At 24.4% G+C, this 17,764-nt stretch overlaps 3 protein-coding genes across 3 annotated transcripts; 2 read left to right on the forward strand and 1 right to left on the reverse strand.

Annotated features, from left to right (window-relative positions):
• The first annotated feature begins 5,619 nt into the window (after positions 1–5,619).
• LOC112598969 (S-methyl-5'-thioadenosine phosphorylase) lies at positions 5,620–7,442 on the forward strand. The gene is made up of 6 exons (XM_025345651.1): positions 5,620–5,760; positions 5,830–5,975; positions 6,212–6,379; positions 6,439–6,682; positions 6,744–6,953; positions 7,341–7,442. The coding sequence occupies exons 1-6, from the start codon at positions 5,743–5,745 to the stop codon at positions 7,371–7,373; spliced, it is 819 nt and encodes a 272-aa protein (XP_025201436.1). The 5' UTR covers positions 5,620–5,742; the 3' UTR covers positions 7,374–7,442.
• Positions 7,443–8,523: 1,081 nt separating this feature from the next.
• On the reverse strand, positions 8,524–15,820 carry LOC112599091 (V-type proton ATPase subunit C). Its single transcript, XM_025345822.1, has 8 exons — positions 15,593–15,820; positions 15,098–15,432; positions 9,887–10,172; positions 9,666–9,827; positions 9,323–9,416; positions 9,154–9,251; positions 8,956–9,097; positions 8,524–8,892 (listed from the first exon to the last, which is right to left on the reverse strand). The coding sequence occupies exons 2-8, from the start codon at positions 15,381–15,383 to the stop codon at positions 8,797–8,799; spliced, it is 1,164 nt and encodes a 387-aa protein (XP_025201607.1). The 5' UTR covers positions 15,384–15,432; positions 15,593–15,820; the 3' UTR covers positions 8,524–8,796.
• Positions 15,821–16,113: 293 nt separating this feature from the next.
• LOC112598957 (deoxyhypusine hydroxylase) lies at positions 16,114–17,513 on the forward strand. The gene is made up of 3 exons (XM_025345632.1): positions 16,114–16,571; positions 16,749–17,057; positions 17,130–17,513. The coding sequence occupies exons 1-3, from the start codon at positions 16,292–16,294 to the stop codon at positions 17,438–17,440; spliced, it is 900 nt and encodes a 299-aa protein (XP_025201417.1). The 5' UTR covers positions 16,114–16,291; the 3' UTR covers positions 17,441–17,513.
• The last annotated feature ends 251 nt before the right edge of the window (positions 17,514–17,764 follow it).

The raw sequence follows: 17,764 nt of genomic DNA on the forward strand, positions 1-17,764 counted from the left end.
TTTTAAATAATAAAATAATAATATGATACATTAAACCACATTTTTGTGCAGTTATATTATTATCTACAAATTATTGTAGGTAGATTATAATGTAATGTTTTATTTGCATTATATGAAGAAACCTAAAATAGTCCTTAAATAATATTTTGTTACCTTGTAACGAAATATATATATATTTATATATTTATTATTTGTAGCTTAACTTATTATTAAATATTTTTTAATAAAATCACGAGAAAATTTCTTTTATAAACAATTTAGGTACCTAATATGTTATTACATATACATAGGAACAGTTTATATGTTATACCTAGATACATATTGTGCATATTACATAATATATAAAGAACAACTATACATTTATTTTATTTCGTTTATATTTTTATGGTTTCAAATTTCAATACAGTAAACAATTATTTTATTGATTTTAGTCTGTGTTTTTTGTATTTTTATATTACGACGTCAAAAACTTTAGAAAAAAAAATAAAATATTATATAACTGTTAATAGAAGATATATTGAAAAATGTATTATGTGTAGAATGGAGACCTATTCTTAAAGATGACCCGTTTAAGAATCCTGAGTAAATTTAAATGACAGTCTATACGAAAATATGAACTGAAATAGGACTTTTGATCAGAACAATACATAATGTAAAATTATTAGCTATACTGCTATAATAGGAAAAAAAGTATGTTAAATTTGAATAAATGTGTAATACGATTTCGTATTATTTAATTGTATACATCTATAGTAATTGTAAATAACTCTGAGGAAATGAAATTGTTATATCGTAAAAAACTATAATATTATATTATATTAAGAAGATGCTACACGCGCGCACATGTGCTGTGTCCGTTTCAAAAACATACAATATACAAATTCAGAGTTCTGCAGTTCTAATTTGGTGTTATAATTTTTAATAATAGTGAAATGACCTACAATCAAATTTAAAAGCAAAAGTGTTATCGCCATTATCTATGCTTTCTCGTGAGTTTTACAATGTTTAAATTTTTGAAACATTTATGAAATGCTTTTAATTAATTAATATCGTAATACAATCCACAAGTAACAATCATAGATAATGTTTTCATTTTAAATTTTATAATATTCAAGTTTCTCTACTATTAAAGGTTATTTTAGTTTATTACTATTTACTAATTACATAAATTTGATATGAGTGTATGACATACATTTATAATACCAAGACAACAGATCACACAGGTGTGATCCTCTGAGATTACCTACTTTAATAATATTATAGATTATAGTATACAACGTATGCCTTATATGTGAGTACTTCTCCAATAAATAATACCTTTTTCAAATATCTAAATAGTGAAAAGAATAAATAGAAAAATAGTATATGTCAACTACTAAAGACACTTATATTCTCTTTAAATATTTATAATTAAAATACACTTTTATTGATGGCTATGTAAATAAACTTTAATTTAAATTAAACTTACAATTTATACATGTGTGAGAACTGAACATTGCGATATAAGCCTTATATACCTAGAAAACTCACATTTTGTCAATAATCTTTTCTTATATCTCAATCGATGACTAAAAATTCCTATTAAATTGATAATTTATATATTATTAAATCAATACTGTAAGGTACATTTTGGCCACATTATCTGTTACAATTGTTACTGCAAACGGTCATTCTCAATTCTACGAAGACTTAAAACGTACTTACGAAACAATATAAAAGAAATTATACTTACTGGATTGACACTACTAAACATATACCGAAATGTTGATTTAAATGTGGTAGAAATTATCGATAGATTTGCTAAGTTACCACGAAAATGGGATTTTATACTTTAATTTGTAATTTTTTAATGTATTACATATAAATTGTTTGATTTTTTCTTCTATCTAGGTACTTAATAGTATAATATACTTAGGTAATTTTATGTGCATAGGTACTAATAAAATAAATGTCTGTTCTGTTCATAACATTTAAAGTTTTATTTATTATTACTATAACTGTTCTTATAAACTTACTTCTGAACAAATGACATACAGAAAATTTGGATACTTAGCATAATAATTGTCATATTAAAAAATAATGAGTAACGAGGAAGAAATCGTTTTATTATGTTGCGGTACAATTTATATTACTATATTTTGTATCCCCCCCCCAGAAATTGTATTTTATATACGTACCTGGTTCTACCACACCTACCTTTTGGTATATTAAAATATTTACAACAGTGTTGGCAAATATTAAGATACCTATTCACTCCCAGCCAAGTATTTAATCTGAAATTTGTCTGTATAGTGATAGACGATAGTCATACCTAGGTACTTCCTATCTATATATTTATTAGATAGAGTCACGTACTCGTGTTACAGTGTTTATCACAGTTTATATTATTTTAATTGTAATTGTAATTTTTTTTAGCGTTTAATTGTATTATTTTTAGTTCAATTGCATAAAAAAAAAAAATAGCTATTCAATAAAATATAAGTAAATTGTAGATACCTACTTACAGTAAATCATTTAAAAAAAGCAAAATCGAAAAAAAATACATGTAAGATGAGCTCTCGTAATATATAAATATTTAACTACTTAAACCATCTATTTATGCACTTCCAGTTGTATTGTATGGATTTTTTTGTTATCGGTGTTAGGAAAGGATACTTAACCTATAAGTTCACAAATTGGTGTTTTCGAAGTATTAATCATTCCATTAAAAAAATTTTCAAAATTATTTTAGGTATCTAAGACTCAATAAGCCCCTCGAAATTCAAAAGCCTAGTTAACTAAGAATAAAATTAATAAGTATAAAATATGAAGTATATTGGTAGTTGTACTAGCTACCAAAAATACCTACATATAACTCCTAAATACCTATATTAGTTATTATCGTTGTATAAGACAGTGGTTCCTAAACTTTTACGACCACGGCACTCTTAAGAGATATATTATTTTGTTTCGCAGAACCCTGATGTCTTTAACTCCAACTTTGAGAAACGCTGGTAAAGAAACTAAAAATAGAAAAGTGTGTAGTGCAGTATTTCTCAAAATTTTTTGTCACAGGCCCCCCCTAAATTTAATGTGAAACTGTCAAGGCTCCTTTAATCAAAATCATTAATTATTTTTCTTAGTTATATACCAAAATGACTAAATAACTAAATAACCGAAAATATTTTTAAAAATAAGAAGTATTTCACGGCTTACTAGTCTTAGGCTAGGATCACACTATGCGTTTTGTCGGTTCCCGACCAACCGGAGCCGAACCGCAACACTTTAAAATAAAATAGATTTAAATATAAAACGCGTTATCAGGGCCAGACTAGACCGATTTGCGGAACCGATTAAAAACCGTCTGGAAGCGACCGCAACGTGTTGCGGCCCAACCGTCCGGTTACGTTTCGGGATGTAAAGCACAACACATGCAATGCAGTTTGTCCGATCACATTTGCGCGGATTATCGGTAACCGAAATTGAAAATTTTATGAATAATTTATAATCATTTTTAAATTTATAGCTACGACCCCCTGTTTGAGAAGCACTGGTATAGTGGGATGTATACACAGGTATACCCATTTTTCTCTGTTTTTCTAGAAGTACTTATAGAATACTGAATAACACATGAAACGCGGGTAAACGCGTATGGAAACACATTTATTCTATAAACCAATTTGATAAATAATTTTTAATTAATACATAAAATTATCAAATAATTTGTATCGCTTTGACGGTTTCTACAATCAAAACAGTTGCTAATATAAAAGATATTCATAGTATTTCGATGAAACCCAAAAGCGCAAATCATCGATTTTTTTCGATAGACCAAAGCGCAAATTCATTTCACGCTTTACTAGGTACTTGAGAAGTAAGATTAAAGTGCAAAAATAAATATTGTACCCGTTATACGTCATAAATTTCATTTTGAAGTAATAAATATAAATTATTAAATTTAAATATTCATTTTAATTAAACATATATTATTTTAATAATTTAAAAATACATCAGCAGTGAACGGATTCAGTAGAAGTTTAATTTTATCGTAACGAATTACAGTGAAGGTTAATAATCATTTAAGATAACTATACAATAGATATATACAGTATAAACTTATATGTAACTTATAAAATACACTTTATTTTTGTAAAATTTATTTACACTTGTGGTTTGTTAAAAGGGTATTTATTTTATTTTTTTGCACTTATGGGCTACAGCCTAGTATTTTTTAGTATAATATACGACAATATGACAGTATTAGACATTAATATACTTAATTATATTATACAGCGTAAATGTACTGACCATAGAGTTATTTATATACATTGTATGAAAATGTATTATATGTAACTGATAAGATGTTAACAGATCTCGAAAAGTTACATAGATAAAATTAAATGAAGAAAAGGTTAGTGTGTATAAGATGTTATAATTTTTTTAATTTTGATTTGCTTATTATTTTATAAACTTAGGTACCTACCTAAATAAATTCCAAATTTAACAATAGCTCAACATATCTATAGTGATTTCAAAGAATACCTACGAAGTACGATATATTTTATTTTGTATTTTAAGATTTACCTATAATTCTGTTTCTTGTTTTTATTAATTAAGGTATGTATAATTGGAACTTATAAATCTTATTTGAATATTTGATTGAAATTATTTAAAAATTAACATTACTTACTACCTATGATTCATAACATAGGTAATCATAAAAAATGAATATGTATAATATATTTCTAGGAGCATGATTGTAGACTATAGAGCACAAAGTAAGAATAAGACTCAACTGCGGTAGGGTAGTAATAAAGTAACATAGTACATAGTGTATCTATGTAATTATAAATATAAAAATAGTAATAACGTGGTATGTTAGTGTGGTGTAGAGGGCAAAGGCAAAGCCCCCTCCCATGTTTACATGTCAAGCACATTTTAAGCGCATAATAGGTACTCACTAAAAAAATTATGACTACATCACTACCTATTAAATATTAACCTATTATAATTTATAGCGAAATAACTACATTGATGGTAAACATCAATATATTATTATAAATTTAAAGTTTTTTAAATAATACTCTTTTCATTTACCTACCTATGTATTGTAATAAAATATTCTTTTGAAGAAAAGGTCACGAGGGAAACCGACCCACATACCCCTCCTTATTATAATACCGCTGGCTATGTATACTGTATAGGTATTGTTATATCTAAATTAAGAAATATATTATATTATATTAATTAGTTATAGAAAATTACTGGTTTTATGTTTTAAAATAAATTATTTAGTACCTACTAAATACGATACCAATTATTTTTATATTTTTTTTACAGATTACAGATGTCAAACAACAGTAAATAAATAGTTGTAAACTGTAAATAGGTATTAGTAACAATAGTAACTAATGTTACATCTGTAATCTGTTATTACTTGGTCATTACTTTTTTACAATTATTTTATAATCGAGTATTTTATGCTATGAATCACTTGAATCGGTGCTGAAACAAAATAGGTTAAATTTATCTATCTGTAGTAACATATTATATTAGTTATTTTAATATAATTTTGTTATCAATTTATGTTGCCATTGCCCATTAGTATAAATTTATCTTAATCACAGTTTGTTATCTTGAATTTTAAAAATTAAAACCACTTGTTGTAAGAGGCTTGAGATTCTTTAATTAATTTATTTGTTCATTTTATTTATCGATTTACTAGACTACAGTCGTTTATACATTAGTTCTCACCGAGAAAATATGAAGTACAACGTGAAGGTATGTTTAAAACATAATTATTAGGTACATACAAAGAAATTTTTTCTAACATTTTTTTCGATTACATAGATAGGCATTATTGGAGGATCAGGACTTGACGATCCAGATTTTTTTAAAGATGCAACAGAGCAAAAAGTGACCACGCCTTATGGCGAACCATCAGATTTACTTATCTGCGGCAAGCTCAACGGTATCAATTGTGTTCTATTAGCCAGGTTACTATCATTGTTATTTGTTAATGATTTTTATAAATATATAATATACACAATTACCTTCATTGGAGCAGTCATAAATAACTTAAATACTTTAGTTAAATAAATAGGCCACTTGAAGGATATAGGTCTCTGAGCCTCCACATGTGTAAAGTATATAAATTTGTCTAAAGACTTAAATACATAAGGTTAAAAGAACACAAAGTAAATGCATGTATATATAAGACTATTTATTGTAGGCATGGACGTAAACACTCGATAAGTCCCACCAATATAAACTATCGTGCCAATATTTGGGCTTTGAAACATTTAGGATGTACGCATATTATTGCATCATCAGCAACCGGTTCTTTAAAAGAAGAAATTAAGCCTGGAGATTTAGTGATTTTGGATTCTTTTATTGATTTGTAAGTCATTCATTTATTATGATTCCATTTATCATATTATTTTATAAATATATTTTTAGAACAAAAAAACGTGACTTAACTATGTTTAATAAGGATGATCAAGTCATACACATACCAATCGAACCTGCATTTTGTTTAGCTACTCGAAATATTATTATTGAAACTGCCCAAAGCCTTGGCATTCATGTTCATCAAACTGGTACAGCTGTAGTTATTGAAGGACCTAGATTCTCAACAAAGGCTGAAAGTAATGTATATCGATCATGGAATGCTGATTTAGTCAATATGACACTTGTTCCAGAGGTAATTAGTAAATTGTTCTATATTTATATGACTTACATATTAGATATTATTTTAATCTTAGGTTGTGTTGGCTAAAGAAGCAGGCTTGCTATATGCCACAGTAGCTATGGCCACAGATTATGATTGTTGGAGAGAAGCAACAGAAAAAGTCAATGTTGCAAGTGTCATCAAAATTTTTCAAGAAAATGTTAAAAAAATTACAAAATTATTTATTGAAGTTGTGCCTAAAATAGCAGAAAAAAATTGGGATGTTGAAATTGATGAACTAAATGTAAGAAGATTAACAATAAATTATAGGTTTTTGACACTTGTATAACTTATCTTAAAGTTATTAAATAAAGTAAAAAATGCGTTCATTTCAAATTTTAAAATGTGCATGATTGTTTGAAATTAAGCACTACTTATAATATTCATATAAATTATTATTAACGATAATACAATTAAATTAAATTTTAGTAATGTTATTTATATACTTTTTGTATATAATATGTACTTAATTCACAACTCAAAAATATATTAAATCACTTAAAACTCAATGAAACATTTTAAAAATTAGTTTTTAATTATTATTTTATAAGTCATTATGTCTCACAAAACTTCTATATATTTGAATGTATATTATTATATTATTAATAATTATTGTTTTAATAAATTTTAGAGTCTCATTCAAGAGAGTGTGCAGAGTAAATGAAAATGAAACATGACAATGAAGATATCAAACAATATTTGTAATCCCTATATTTGTAAAAATATTGTTTCTAAATACAACACTTAAATACTATATAATTTTGCTTCGTATTTTATTTTTTATTTGAAATACTAATTTATTATTGGAATTTACTGGATAAATGACTAAATAATAGTTGTATTAATTTAATTAAACTTTTTATTATACACAATTCAACAATAATAATAAACCATAATGTACACAATGTTATCATATGGTCATTGTATTCTACTAATAATTTGCAACTCATAGGAATGTTTTTGTTAAATATCACTATTATTAATGAACCCAAATTAAATAATATAAATGAACTCGTCATATCATGTAATAATAATAATAATAATAAAACAATCACTTGCGCTCAATAATAATAACATTAGAGGGATTCAGAAGCAGTCTTAGAATTATTTTATTCATCACTAACTTTAACTAAGATAATCTGAATTTAAAAAAAAATCACTTATACTATTTTAGTTTAATTTATGAATAAGTAACAGTTCTATATGAATATCTAATTTTACAAATCAATACATACAAATATGTTAATTTACTAATAAGTAACAATATTAGTAAATGTAACATAAATGTTTGTGCAATTGTTTTGATTTGTATTAATATATCATTTTTATATTTTAAAAATTCTCATAAATAATATTATTTAAAAATATTATGTATTAAGCTTTTTCATTTGAATTCATATGCTTTCAAAAATAAAATTACAGACAATTAAATTAATTTCTAATGTACATAGAACATAAATGTTTTATTTGTTCTATAGAGTCATGTTTTATTATTTTTAAATCAAATCAGATAATAACCATGGTTATTGTGCCTCTGAAGCCCTCAATATATCTTATTCTAAGTATAAATTTGATGTTAAAAAGAGTACAATTTCTAAAAAAAAAAAAAAATCAAAGTAACATCTAAAATGTCAGTACTAAAGGATAATAATAAATGGGATATTTACAATACAATTCCAAATTACATTTATTTTTATGGTATAATAATTAAAATATTTAAGTTCTATCAACCTATTTATACTTATTAAAATAAATAATATATTTTTTTTTTTTAATTCAATAAAATAAAATATTATTTTTCAACAACTCAAAAACAACAAATAACATAACGGTATTAAAACATGGTTTAGAAAATATTGCTTTTAAAAATAATAATTAAAAGTTTAATAGCATGATAAAGGAATGTATAGATAGGCTAATATTATTATATAATAATGATATAGAATGAATGAAAAATGTAACATGAATACAAATATTCCGACAGCAAAATGATTCAATTATGGTTATTTCAATGTTGTGCAAATTAAAAAAAAAAAATTATATTTAAAACATTAAACGATGGGGTGATTTTGATTCAATACTAAATCTTACGCTTTGGAATCAACCATATCTATATTTATTTTATAATAAACGTATGGGAAATACTCAGCTTGGCCAAATCCAAGTCCAGGTATATCCACACTCTGAAATAAACAAAATAAGAATGAAAATAATTATATTTTATGGCAATTTACTATAATACATACATCATGTGAACCAGCCGCACCACCTTGTTGAGCACTACTGTCCAGATGTCCGTATAATTGGTGCAAAACATCTCTTAGCCGTTTAGTGTTCTTTTTATTAGGATGCAATAACATAGCTTGAAAATTAACAGGCAGGCCATATCTACAAATAAAAATAATTTTGATAATATTGGTTTTAACAAGTTTTTGAAACCTCACCTTAATACAGATTCAACAAATACTCGAAGAGCTTTCACATGTATCCAAGCACAGAAACATTCACTGAAATTGACTTTTAACCATCGTACCAACGGACCCTTTTCAAAAAGACCAAGCATTATAGATCATTGTAAATATTAATTATTAAATGATTTAATTCATTACTTACAAATTGCTTTTTCTTGTCAGTTACTAACTTAGAAATTTCATTTTTACCAGCTGCAAGTTCAACTTCATTGTAAGTAAACTCGCGTACAATAAACCTATGATAAGAATAAAAAAAACTAAATAATAATAGTTCAACAGTTAAATACATTGAATTTTCATGTCATTATTTTTAAAAATTGAGCCTTCTTTTTATAGAACATAAAATGTATAAATTTTTTATTAATTTTATGAAACTTTATACTTAAGATCAAAAACATAAAGAAAAATTTTAATTTTTGAAAATTTGTATTTCTTAATAAAACTTATTACCCTACATTATAAAAAACTATTAAAATATATCATACTTTCTCTCCCTGGCATGATGTTTGAATTCTTCAGCCACTTTTTTGAATAATGTGACAGTGAATAATCCATAATCATTGTCTTGGCTAACTAGCTGGCTAGAACGAGGCACTATCATATCGGTTAGTTTTTCATAATTTTGATTCCAATCAGAAAACCCTGATCTGGTGAATAAAAAATATTTATTTTACATTATTTAAAATTTTCTATTTTATTTTATTACTTGGGCACTACAACAAGCAATGTAGTTAAATATTCCGAATCCTGAATAAAATGTTCTTTGCGCACAAGATCAGCCAAATTTCTTGTTAACAAACTGCCAGTTTGTTTTTTTTCCATATTTTGTAAGCTGCTCTTAAGATTATTGTACACTGAAGATTTAGTTTTAAGATCTGCATCAATTTGCCCTACCTGTTTACTGATTATGTCAGCTATATTACGCAACGACTGTTTAATTGGATATTTAGCCATGTCCCATTGGAAATGAGTTAAGTAGACAGCAAGGTCTCCTAAAAAAATTATTATTATTTACTCAACTATAAGTGAAATATAATAAATGGTATTTTATCAACAATAATCAACTGATGCAGAGCATGAAACAGACACAAATCGTAACAATGAAAAAAAAAAAAAAATTAAAATAATGTAGCATTTCTTAACAATTTTCTTTCTTTTTGTTTAATAATATCAAATTAATTCAACATTGTGCTTAAAAATAATTACTTATAATAATTTAATAGTTTTATGTATGTACATATTAAAGTTTAAAATTGTATTTATAATATTATTTTTTAAACATGAAATATATATATATATTTATGAATAAATAAATATTGGTAATTAACAAAAATATTAAACATATTATGATAATTAGATTATTATTTAAATTAAATTATATTGTATTGTTTAATGGTCAACTTAAATATTTTTTTATAAAACATTACTTCCCCATTATTAAATAAAAAAAAATTTCAATAATTAAAAATATTTTCATTTTTTATTTGTTAATAAGAGAAAATCAAATCTTAAATAATAAACACTGAACAGTAATTTAAAATAAAACTGTTCCATGCCCTGTTTCAGATACACCAAAGTGTTACAGTAATATGTATGTTTTTATATTGTACAGTATTTTATTTGTAAATTTCAAATTTATTTTAATGAAAAAAGTTTATCATATTTATTTTATACATACAGATATATGAAAATATTTAATCTTAAAAACATTACTTCAACTCTCAGAGAATTTCATAATATTGCCAATCAATAAAATAAATTAAGTTGAACTCTATAATATAAATAGTTATTGTTAATTATATTATAATAGAATTTCAATATTTTTATTTTGTAAATAATATATTTTTTTAATATAACCACCAAAAATAAAATAAAACAACTATTTTACTTAAAATAAAAACAAGGCAAAAAAAATCATGTGTTAAAATGTAAAGTAAAAACAAACCTTAGTGAAATACAAACGATTGTGTGCAAAAGCCTATTGTGCATTTTTAAAATATGAAATAAGATACCTACTAAGAAATTTTAGCAATGAAGCTGCTTTATTTAAAAAAATAAAATTACAATATAATAAGTTTTAATTTAAAGAACACGCTATTACATTTTATTTTTTTAAATTCCAAAATGTATTACTATTTATTAGTGACATTATACTAATATTTGTTTTAATAGTCTCATATAAACATAATAAAATGGTATTCATTAAGAAAATACCAAAAAAATTAGTTTTATATCAGTTTAAAAACATATTAATAATTTATTCAACAATTTTAATTAACATTATTTTTAACTATTTATAATTTTTTTAGTAATTATACATAATAAATAGGTAAATGATAAAATTAAGATAATATTCTTTTTAAATACCAAACGATCAATATACTTAACTACTAAATAATATAATTGTATCATTTTAAGACTACATAATAACATAATATACTGAGTGAAATATAAATTAACTAAAAATAAATCATTACAAACAAAAATTAAAAAGGATGCGTTAATTTTTAATGTGTAAAAATTTAAAAAGTAAATATGATTTATTTAAGAAAAAATATTTATACAATATGTTATATTTAAAAATCTTTATCATTCCTAAAAGTTTTTAGTTTTTTTGAAAACATTTAATTTTTTACATGATTTTTGATATTGTTATAAACCATTTTTGAAAATAAATTATATTTTTACATTTTTTACTTTAATTCAGAAAAATAATATTATCAGCATTATTATGAATAATATTATTTTTTGTTTTATTTTGACACACAAAAATTTAATTTTGAATAAGTTGTTAATTAATTATAATTCATAAGTATTTAAAGATAAAATGAAAGAATAGCGAAGCACGGGGTTAAATAAATACCTTAAATACCTTTAAATTGTAAGTTTATGACTAATTAACTGCTTGCTAGAAATACAATTATGAATCAAAATATTATGTTTCAAAAATGAATTCAAAAAACTATAAAACGACTGAGGTTTTAAAAATAAATTTCTTTTATGACATTAAATTATGTTAACATAATATTTTCAAAAATTTTTGAACTGAAAATTTGAATGTAGAAACTTAAATGATTCGTTCTATATGTAAATATTAACATTTAGTTATATAATAAGGTGCGTTCCACAACAAATGTCCCTCAACACTAAGACGCTATTTTTTGTTATGGGTTCCGCTGCTGATCATATTTAAAAAAAAAAACATGTTCTTTATTTCCAAGCCCTAACTCTAAACCCCTGGTTTGAGTAAAAATCACCATCTGGTGCATTAATATCGAAGAACATTTGTTGTGAAACACACTATAGAGGCTTTTTAATAAAAAAATTAATATTTAATATTTTGAAGTATTTATTAACTTTTTTAGTACTAAAAAGAATCATTTAATTTGATTAAAACTTTGGATTACTAAGAACAGAATTCAACATTAAAATGATTTAAAGTCACTGGAACATTGATTTGAAAGATAAATGATAAGTGACTTATTTTACTTGTGCATTCAAATTTGTTCAATATAAAATGTAAAAATATAATACGCCATAAGTAAGTAAGTAAGTATATGAACTGAACCTTGCTATAGTATTAGTAAAATATTATTGTTTATTCAATAGTAAAAACATTTAAGATGTATAATTATAAAAATATAAAAATAAATGTATTTTCTCTACTAAAGTTTTTTAAGTGACAATATTAAAACATCTTAATAAATCTACGATATGAAGAACAATTTAAGAAAAAATTATTACTGTGAAAATAAAAATTATGATGCACAATAGTTTAAATTATAATTATTATTGTTACTAAAAATTTTAAGAATCACATATACTTTATAATTGTATTGTAATTTTTTAAGTGCCTATACCAAAATATTATAAATTATAAGGTTAACATTATCATCGTTTATAAACATCAAATATTTTAATTATACCTATGTTATGAGTTATAATTAATGTATAACATACTCTTTACCTTTTTTTATAAAAATAGGCAATATGAAAAACTATAATTATGTAATACATTTTAATTGATAATTAATTTAAAAAAAATTATATTAGTTTATATTCTTATAATATAGTTTACTTATAAATATTTTAATAAAATTAATTAAAATTTTCATAATAATTAATAATTATTATCAAACTGTTATTTTTATTTATTACCATTACCAAAAAGACCAATTGAGCTGAATTTTGCAAGTTAATCTTTTTGTGTGTATCACTTTTTTATTGAATATAATAGTCAAATATAAAATGTAACAATGCTAACTTCTGAAGAAATACATTCAAAAATAATAAGGAAACTACAATTTGAAAAATGAAACCACAAGCCAACATTGCATGAAGCATCCTACTAAAAGCAGCCGCTTACCTTGGGACGTTAGACACACGCCTGTCGGCCATCTGGACTTTGAATAGCTCAAGGCGGGCTCTTCCCAGCACACGGCCCACGACTCTCAAGACAATGCTGTGTCCAACGCCACACACAACAAACCCATAACAAAGCTTTTACTTTTTGCAATCGCCAACAGAAAAAAAGTCATAGGCCTATCTTTCTAACTTAATATGGCTACATGGCACTATGTGTAGACCAATATCAACCTAACCTAGATGAACATTTTTCTAAAATTCTATCTAGTTGTACACTAGGATCACATTAAATGCATGATATATGTTAATTTAAATAGAAAATTAAGAAGGAAGTGTAATAGACTTCTAAACTAAGCAACATGTCATTCCTGAATATAATTTAATTAAAACACTTAATGTATTTAAAATGTTATTTTTAGTCACAATACTATATAGTGTAATAATATATGTTATAATATAATATTATATATAGGTACTATATAATGTATTTACTATTAATTTTTGATATAACTAATTTATTTAAATAGGCGTGCTTAATATTATCAATTAATATCAGTTGGATGAGTAAAACTTATTTTTTTTTACAATAAATTATGAGGTAGTTTAAATCCTTAACTATTAATTTTAAATAAAATAAAATACTAAAACATATATTTTAAAATCAAATTGTAATTGGATCTTTTAATAAATAATTTATAAATATTTTAATTTCTTAATAGGCAATTATGATTTATTAAAATAAAATCATTAATTTGTATTTTGGTCCACCAAAAGAAGAACTATTAATTACATAAGCTATATGATAAAAAAAAAAAGAAAATACATTTTGAAACCAAATACATTTATTTTTTTTGAATGCGTATAAAAATTATTTTTAACTTCTATTGAATTTATTTGTATTATATAAACACTTTGGTGTAATTTATGTATATAATATATATACATATAATAAGTGGTAAACATAACACATACATGAAAAGATGAGTAAACAATAGGTTCCAAAACTTTTTAATTATTAAAAAAATTGATTAAATATTCATAATTTTATATTTAAAAAAATGCTGTTCTAAAAACAATGATCACAATTTAGGAAAAATATAGACTGTGAACACGCCACACACGCAACCATTTAAAGGATGCATTAATTTTTCATTTTGGCATATCATAAAAAATTAATATTATTATACTATGACAATAGTATCAAATGTTATATATCTAATAAATAAGGTATAGTGCATTTTGAATTCTATAAATATATATATATATGTTTTTTTTTTTTTTGGCCTTTTTAGCTTAACATGTTTTTCCATTATGAATGACAAATAAGTTGATAATATAAAAGTTAGATATATTAGTATTGACACATGGATGCAAGGGTAAAGGAAAAACTTAACTAAAATGACCAATAAAAATCCAGGGCATAAATAATAATGTTTCAAAAAAGTAAGTAGGATAGGTAAGTACACTACAGAGACAAGTCACTTGAGCTACATTGGATTTTCATCATTGTTATTCAATGGGTTGAAAAAAACCATTCTAGATAAATACATACCATTATTGGCCATCAAGTTCTCTTGCAGTTTGTCTCGTTGGTCTTCCAGTACTTCCCCCAAGTAGGATGCTACCTTATGGGTAACTTGATCAACAAAACTATCCAATTTTCCCAAATCATCAGACAATCCCACTAACTGATCCAATGTGCCCACCTTCAAGTCAGGTATGTGAAATTTGTAGTTGATGGACAAACTATTCTGCTTGCTAGTAACATTGTTGAGAGTTTCCCAGGTCTGTTGGCAAGTCTTGTCTCCAGGAGCTGATATTAGCCAATATTCAGACATGGTGCTTAGATACAGTTAAATAAAATTAAGCACACAAACGACTTAGTACCTAAATCAATAAAAAAAACATAAAATTAATAGTATAAAGTAGAAAAATGGGCAGGGCCAATACTAAGACTACAGAAGAGAATAATCCACAATATTTATAATAATAGTGGGCAAGTATGTGAATCGGTAAAAAATTTGGACGAACCTCCTAGTATACTTACTCTTAAATGGACAAAGTAACTTAAAGTAGACAATTTAATTAATTAAAATAGACACTTTCTGGACTGGAACACGCCTTAACCGAAAGAGACCTTGTTAACAGTATGATCATTTGTTTTCGATAACATCTGAACTGATATGAGACAGACACACCCAAAAGTTAATTTTTATAAGTTAGATAATAATTTTTTTCAACAATTGTTTTCAGTGAATGCAGTAAATATTAAATCAAAATAAAGAGACTCTTTCATTCTTGTTTAAATACCATTCCCACAGAAACTTTTTTGGTATTTTTTAAGTTTATTTAAATATTTTAAAAATTCTTATAAATCAAAAAAACTATAGAAAGTGAGAAATTAAATCATAAAATCAATAAATGAATATTACCAACATTTCAAACTAATTTAATTTTTAAGAAAGGGAATTTTCATTTTTTTTTTTTTACAAGATGTCAACATGGTTGATTACACGATTTTATCAATTATCATTTATTGTCTTTCATTTATTTTAATCAATATTCATTATTTAGTAATTATTCATTATTGTCTATTGACTATTGAGTTTACCTGATTTTTTACCTGTTGTATCTTATTAAAACCGTAACTAATAATTATTTAATAATATTTATTTACTATTGTCTATTGAATATTTAACCATAAGTAAATTTTAATAAATAAATAATTGTAAATTTATTCATAATCATGGTCGCTGCTTCAGAAGAATCAATCAACCGTATAGGAACAGTATTAGCTAACACAACGTTACCAATGAAAGAACGCTTCAGAGCGCTATTTACACTCAAAAACTTGGGTGGAAATTTAGCTATTGATAATATAGCTAAATGTTTCAATGATGATTCATGTTTGTTAAAGCATGAATTGGCATACTGCTTAGGACAAATGAGAGATGAATATGCTATTCCTTATTTAATCGAAGTACTGAAAGATAACAAACAAGAACCTATGGTTCGACATGAAGCAGGTATTACAATAAATTATTTACTTTTATAAACACTGACTTGTGGTCTTATTATTGTAACATAGTTGTTTATAAATGTTTATATTAGTTTATAACTTGAATTAGTACCCTAGTCTGTTTTTTTCTAAATCATTAATTTAAAATACTTCTATATTAAACATCTGTTATATTTATGTTAAGCTGAAGCACTGGGAGCAATTGGTAAAGAAAATGTTATACCAATTTTAGAAGAATATAAAAATGATCCTGTGGTAGAACTAGCCGAAACCTGTCAATTGGCTTTAGGACGACTTTTACTACCTAAAAATGAAGCAAATATTGAAAATATTTATGGTTCTATAGATCCAGCACCTCCTTCTGAAATAAAAAGCATAGAAGAACTTGAAAAAATTCTTACTAATGAAAATGAAAGCCTCTTTAACAGATATAAAGCAATGTTTTCATTACGAGATATTGCATCATCTGAAAGTATCACTATTCTTTCGAAAGGTAATTAAATATATTGTAAATATATTACATTACAAAAAATATAAACAATGAAATTTTAATATTTGTATTTAGCGTTATCATGTGGAAGTGCATTGTTTAAACATGAAATAGCATTTGTTTTGGGACAATTACAATCACCACTTAGTGTACCGTATCTAAAAGAATCATTAATAGATGAAAATCAAAACGATATGGTCCGACATGAATGTGCAGAAGCATTAGGTGCAATTGCTACAGATGACTGCTATGATATATTAAAACAATACATAAATGATCAAAAGGTAGTAGTCAAAGAAAGTTGTGAAGTTGCATTGGATATGTGTGAATATGAAAACTGTCCTGATTTTCAATATGCTGATACGCTTGAAAAAGTTACCACATAAGTTGATATTTTATGTTATTTTACAAATTACTTAAATTTTGAATTAACATTAAATATGAAAAGATAATGTTAAATATTGTTTGTTATTTAATACATTTTGATACTTTAAGTACCTAACTAAAACTTTTGAAATGTAACATAGTCAAATTTCTACTTTGATAACATAAATATTGACAGTGGAATGAATAATTTGTTGCCTTTGTAGCTAATAACATTTTTATGTTATTTTCATCTTATTTAAAACTACCTTCAACCAGCAAGTTACATTTTTATAATATTATTATATATTATTATGATTACAAATGATAAATTTTTATCTTATTTA

Source organism: Melanaphis sacchari, unplaced genomic scaffold, assembly GCF_002803265.2.
Source record: "Melanaphis sacchari strain LSU unplaced genomic scaffold, SCAv2.0 Contig4_pilon_pilon, whole genome shotgun sequence".
Classification (NCBI taxonomy): domain Eukaryota; kingdom Metazoa; phylum Arthropoda; class Insecta; order Hemiptera; family Aphididae; genus Melanaphis; species Melanaphis sacchari.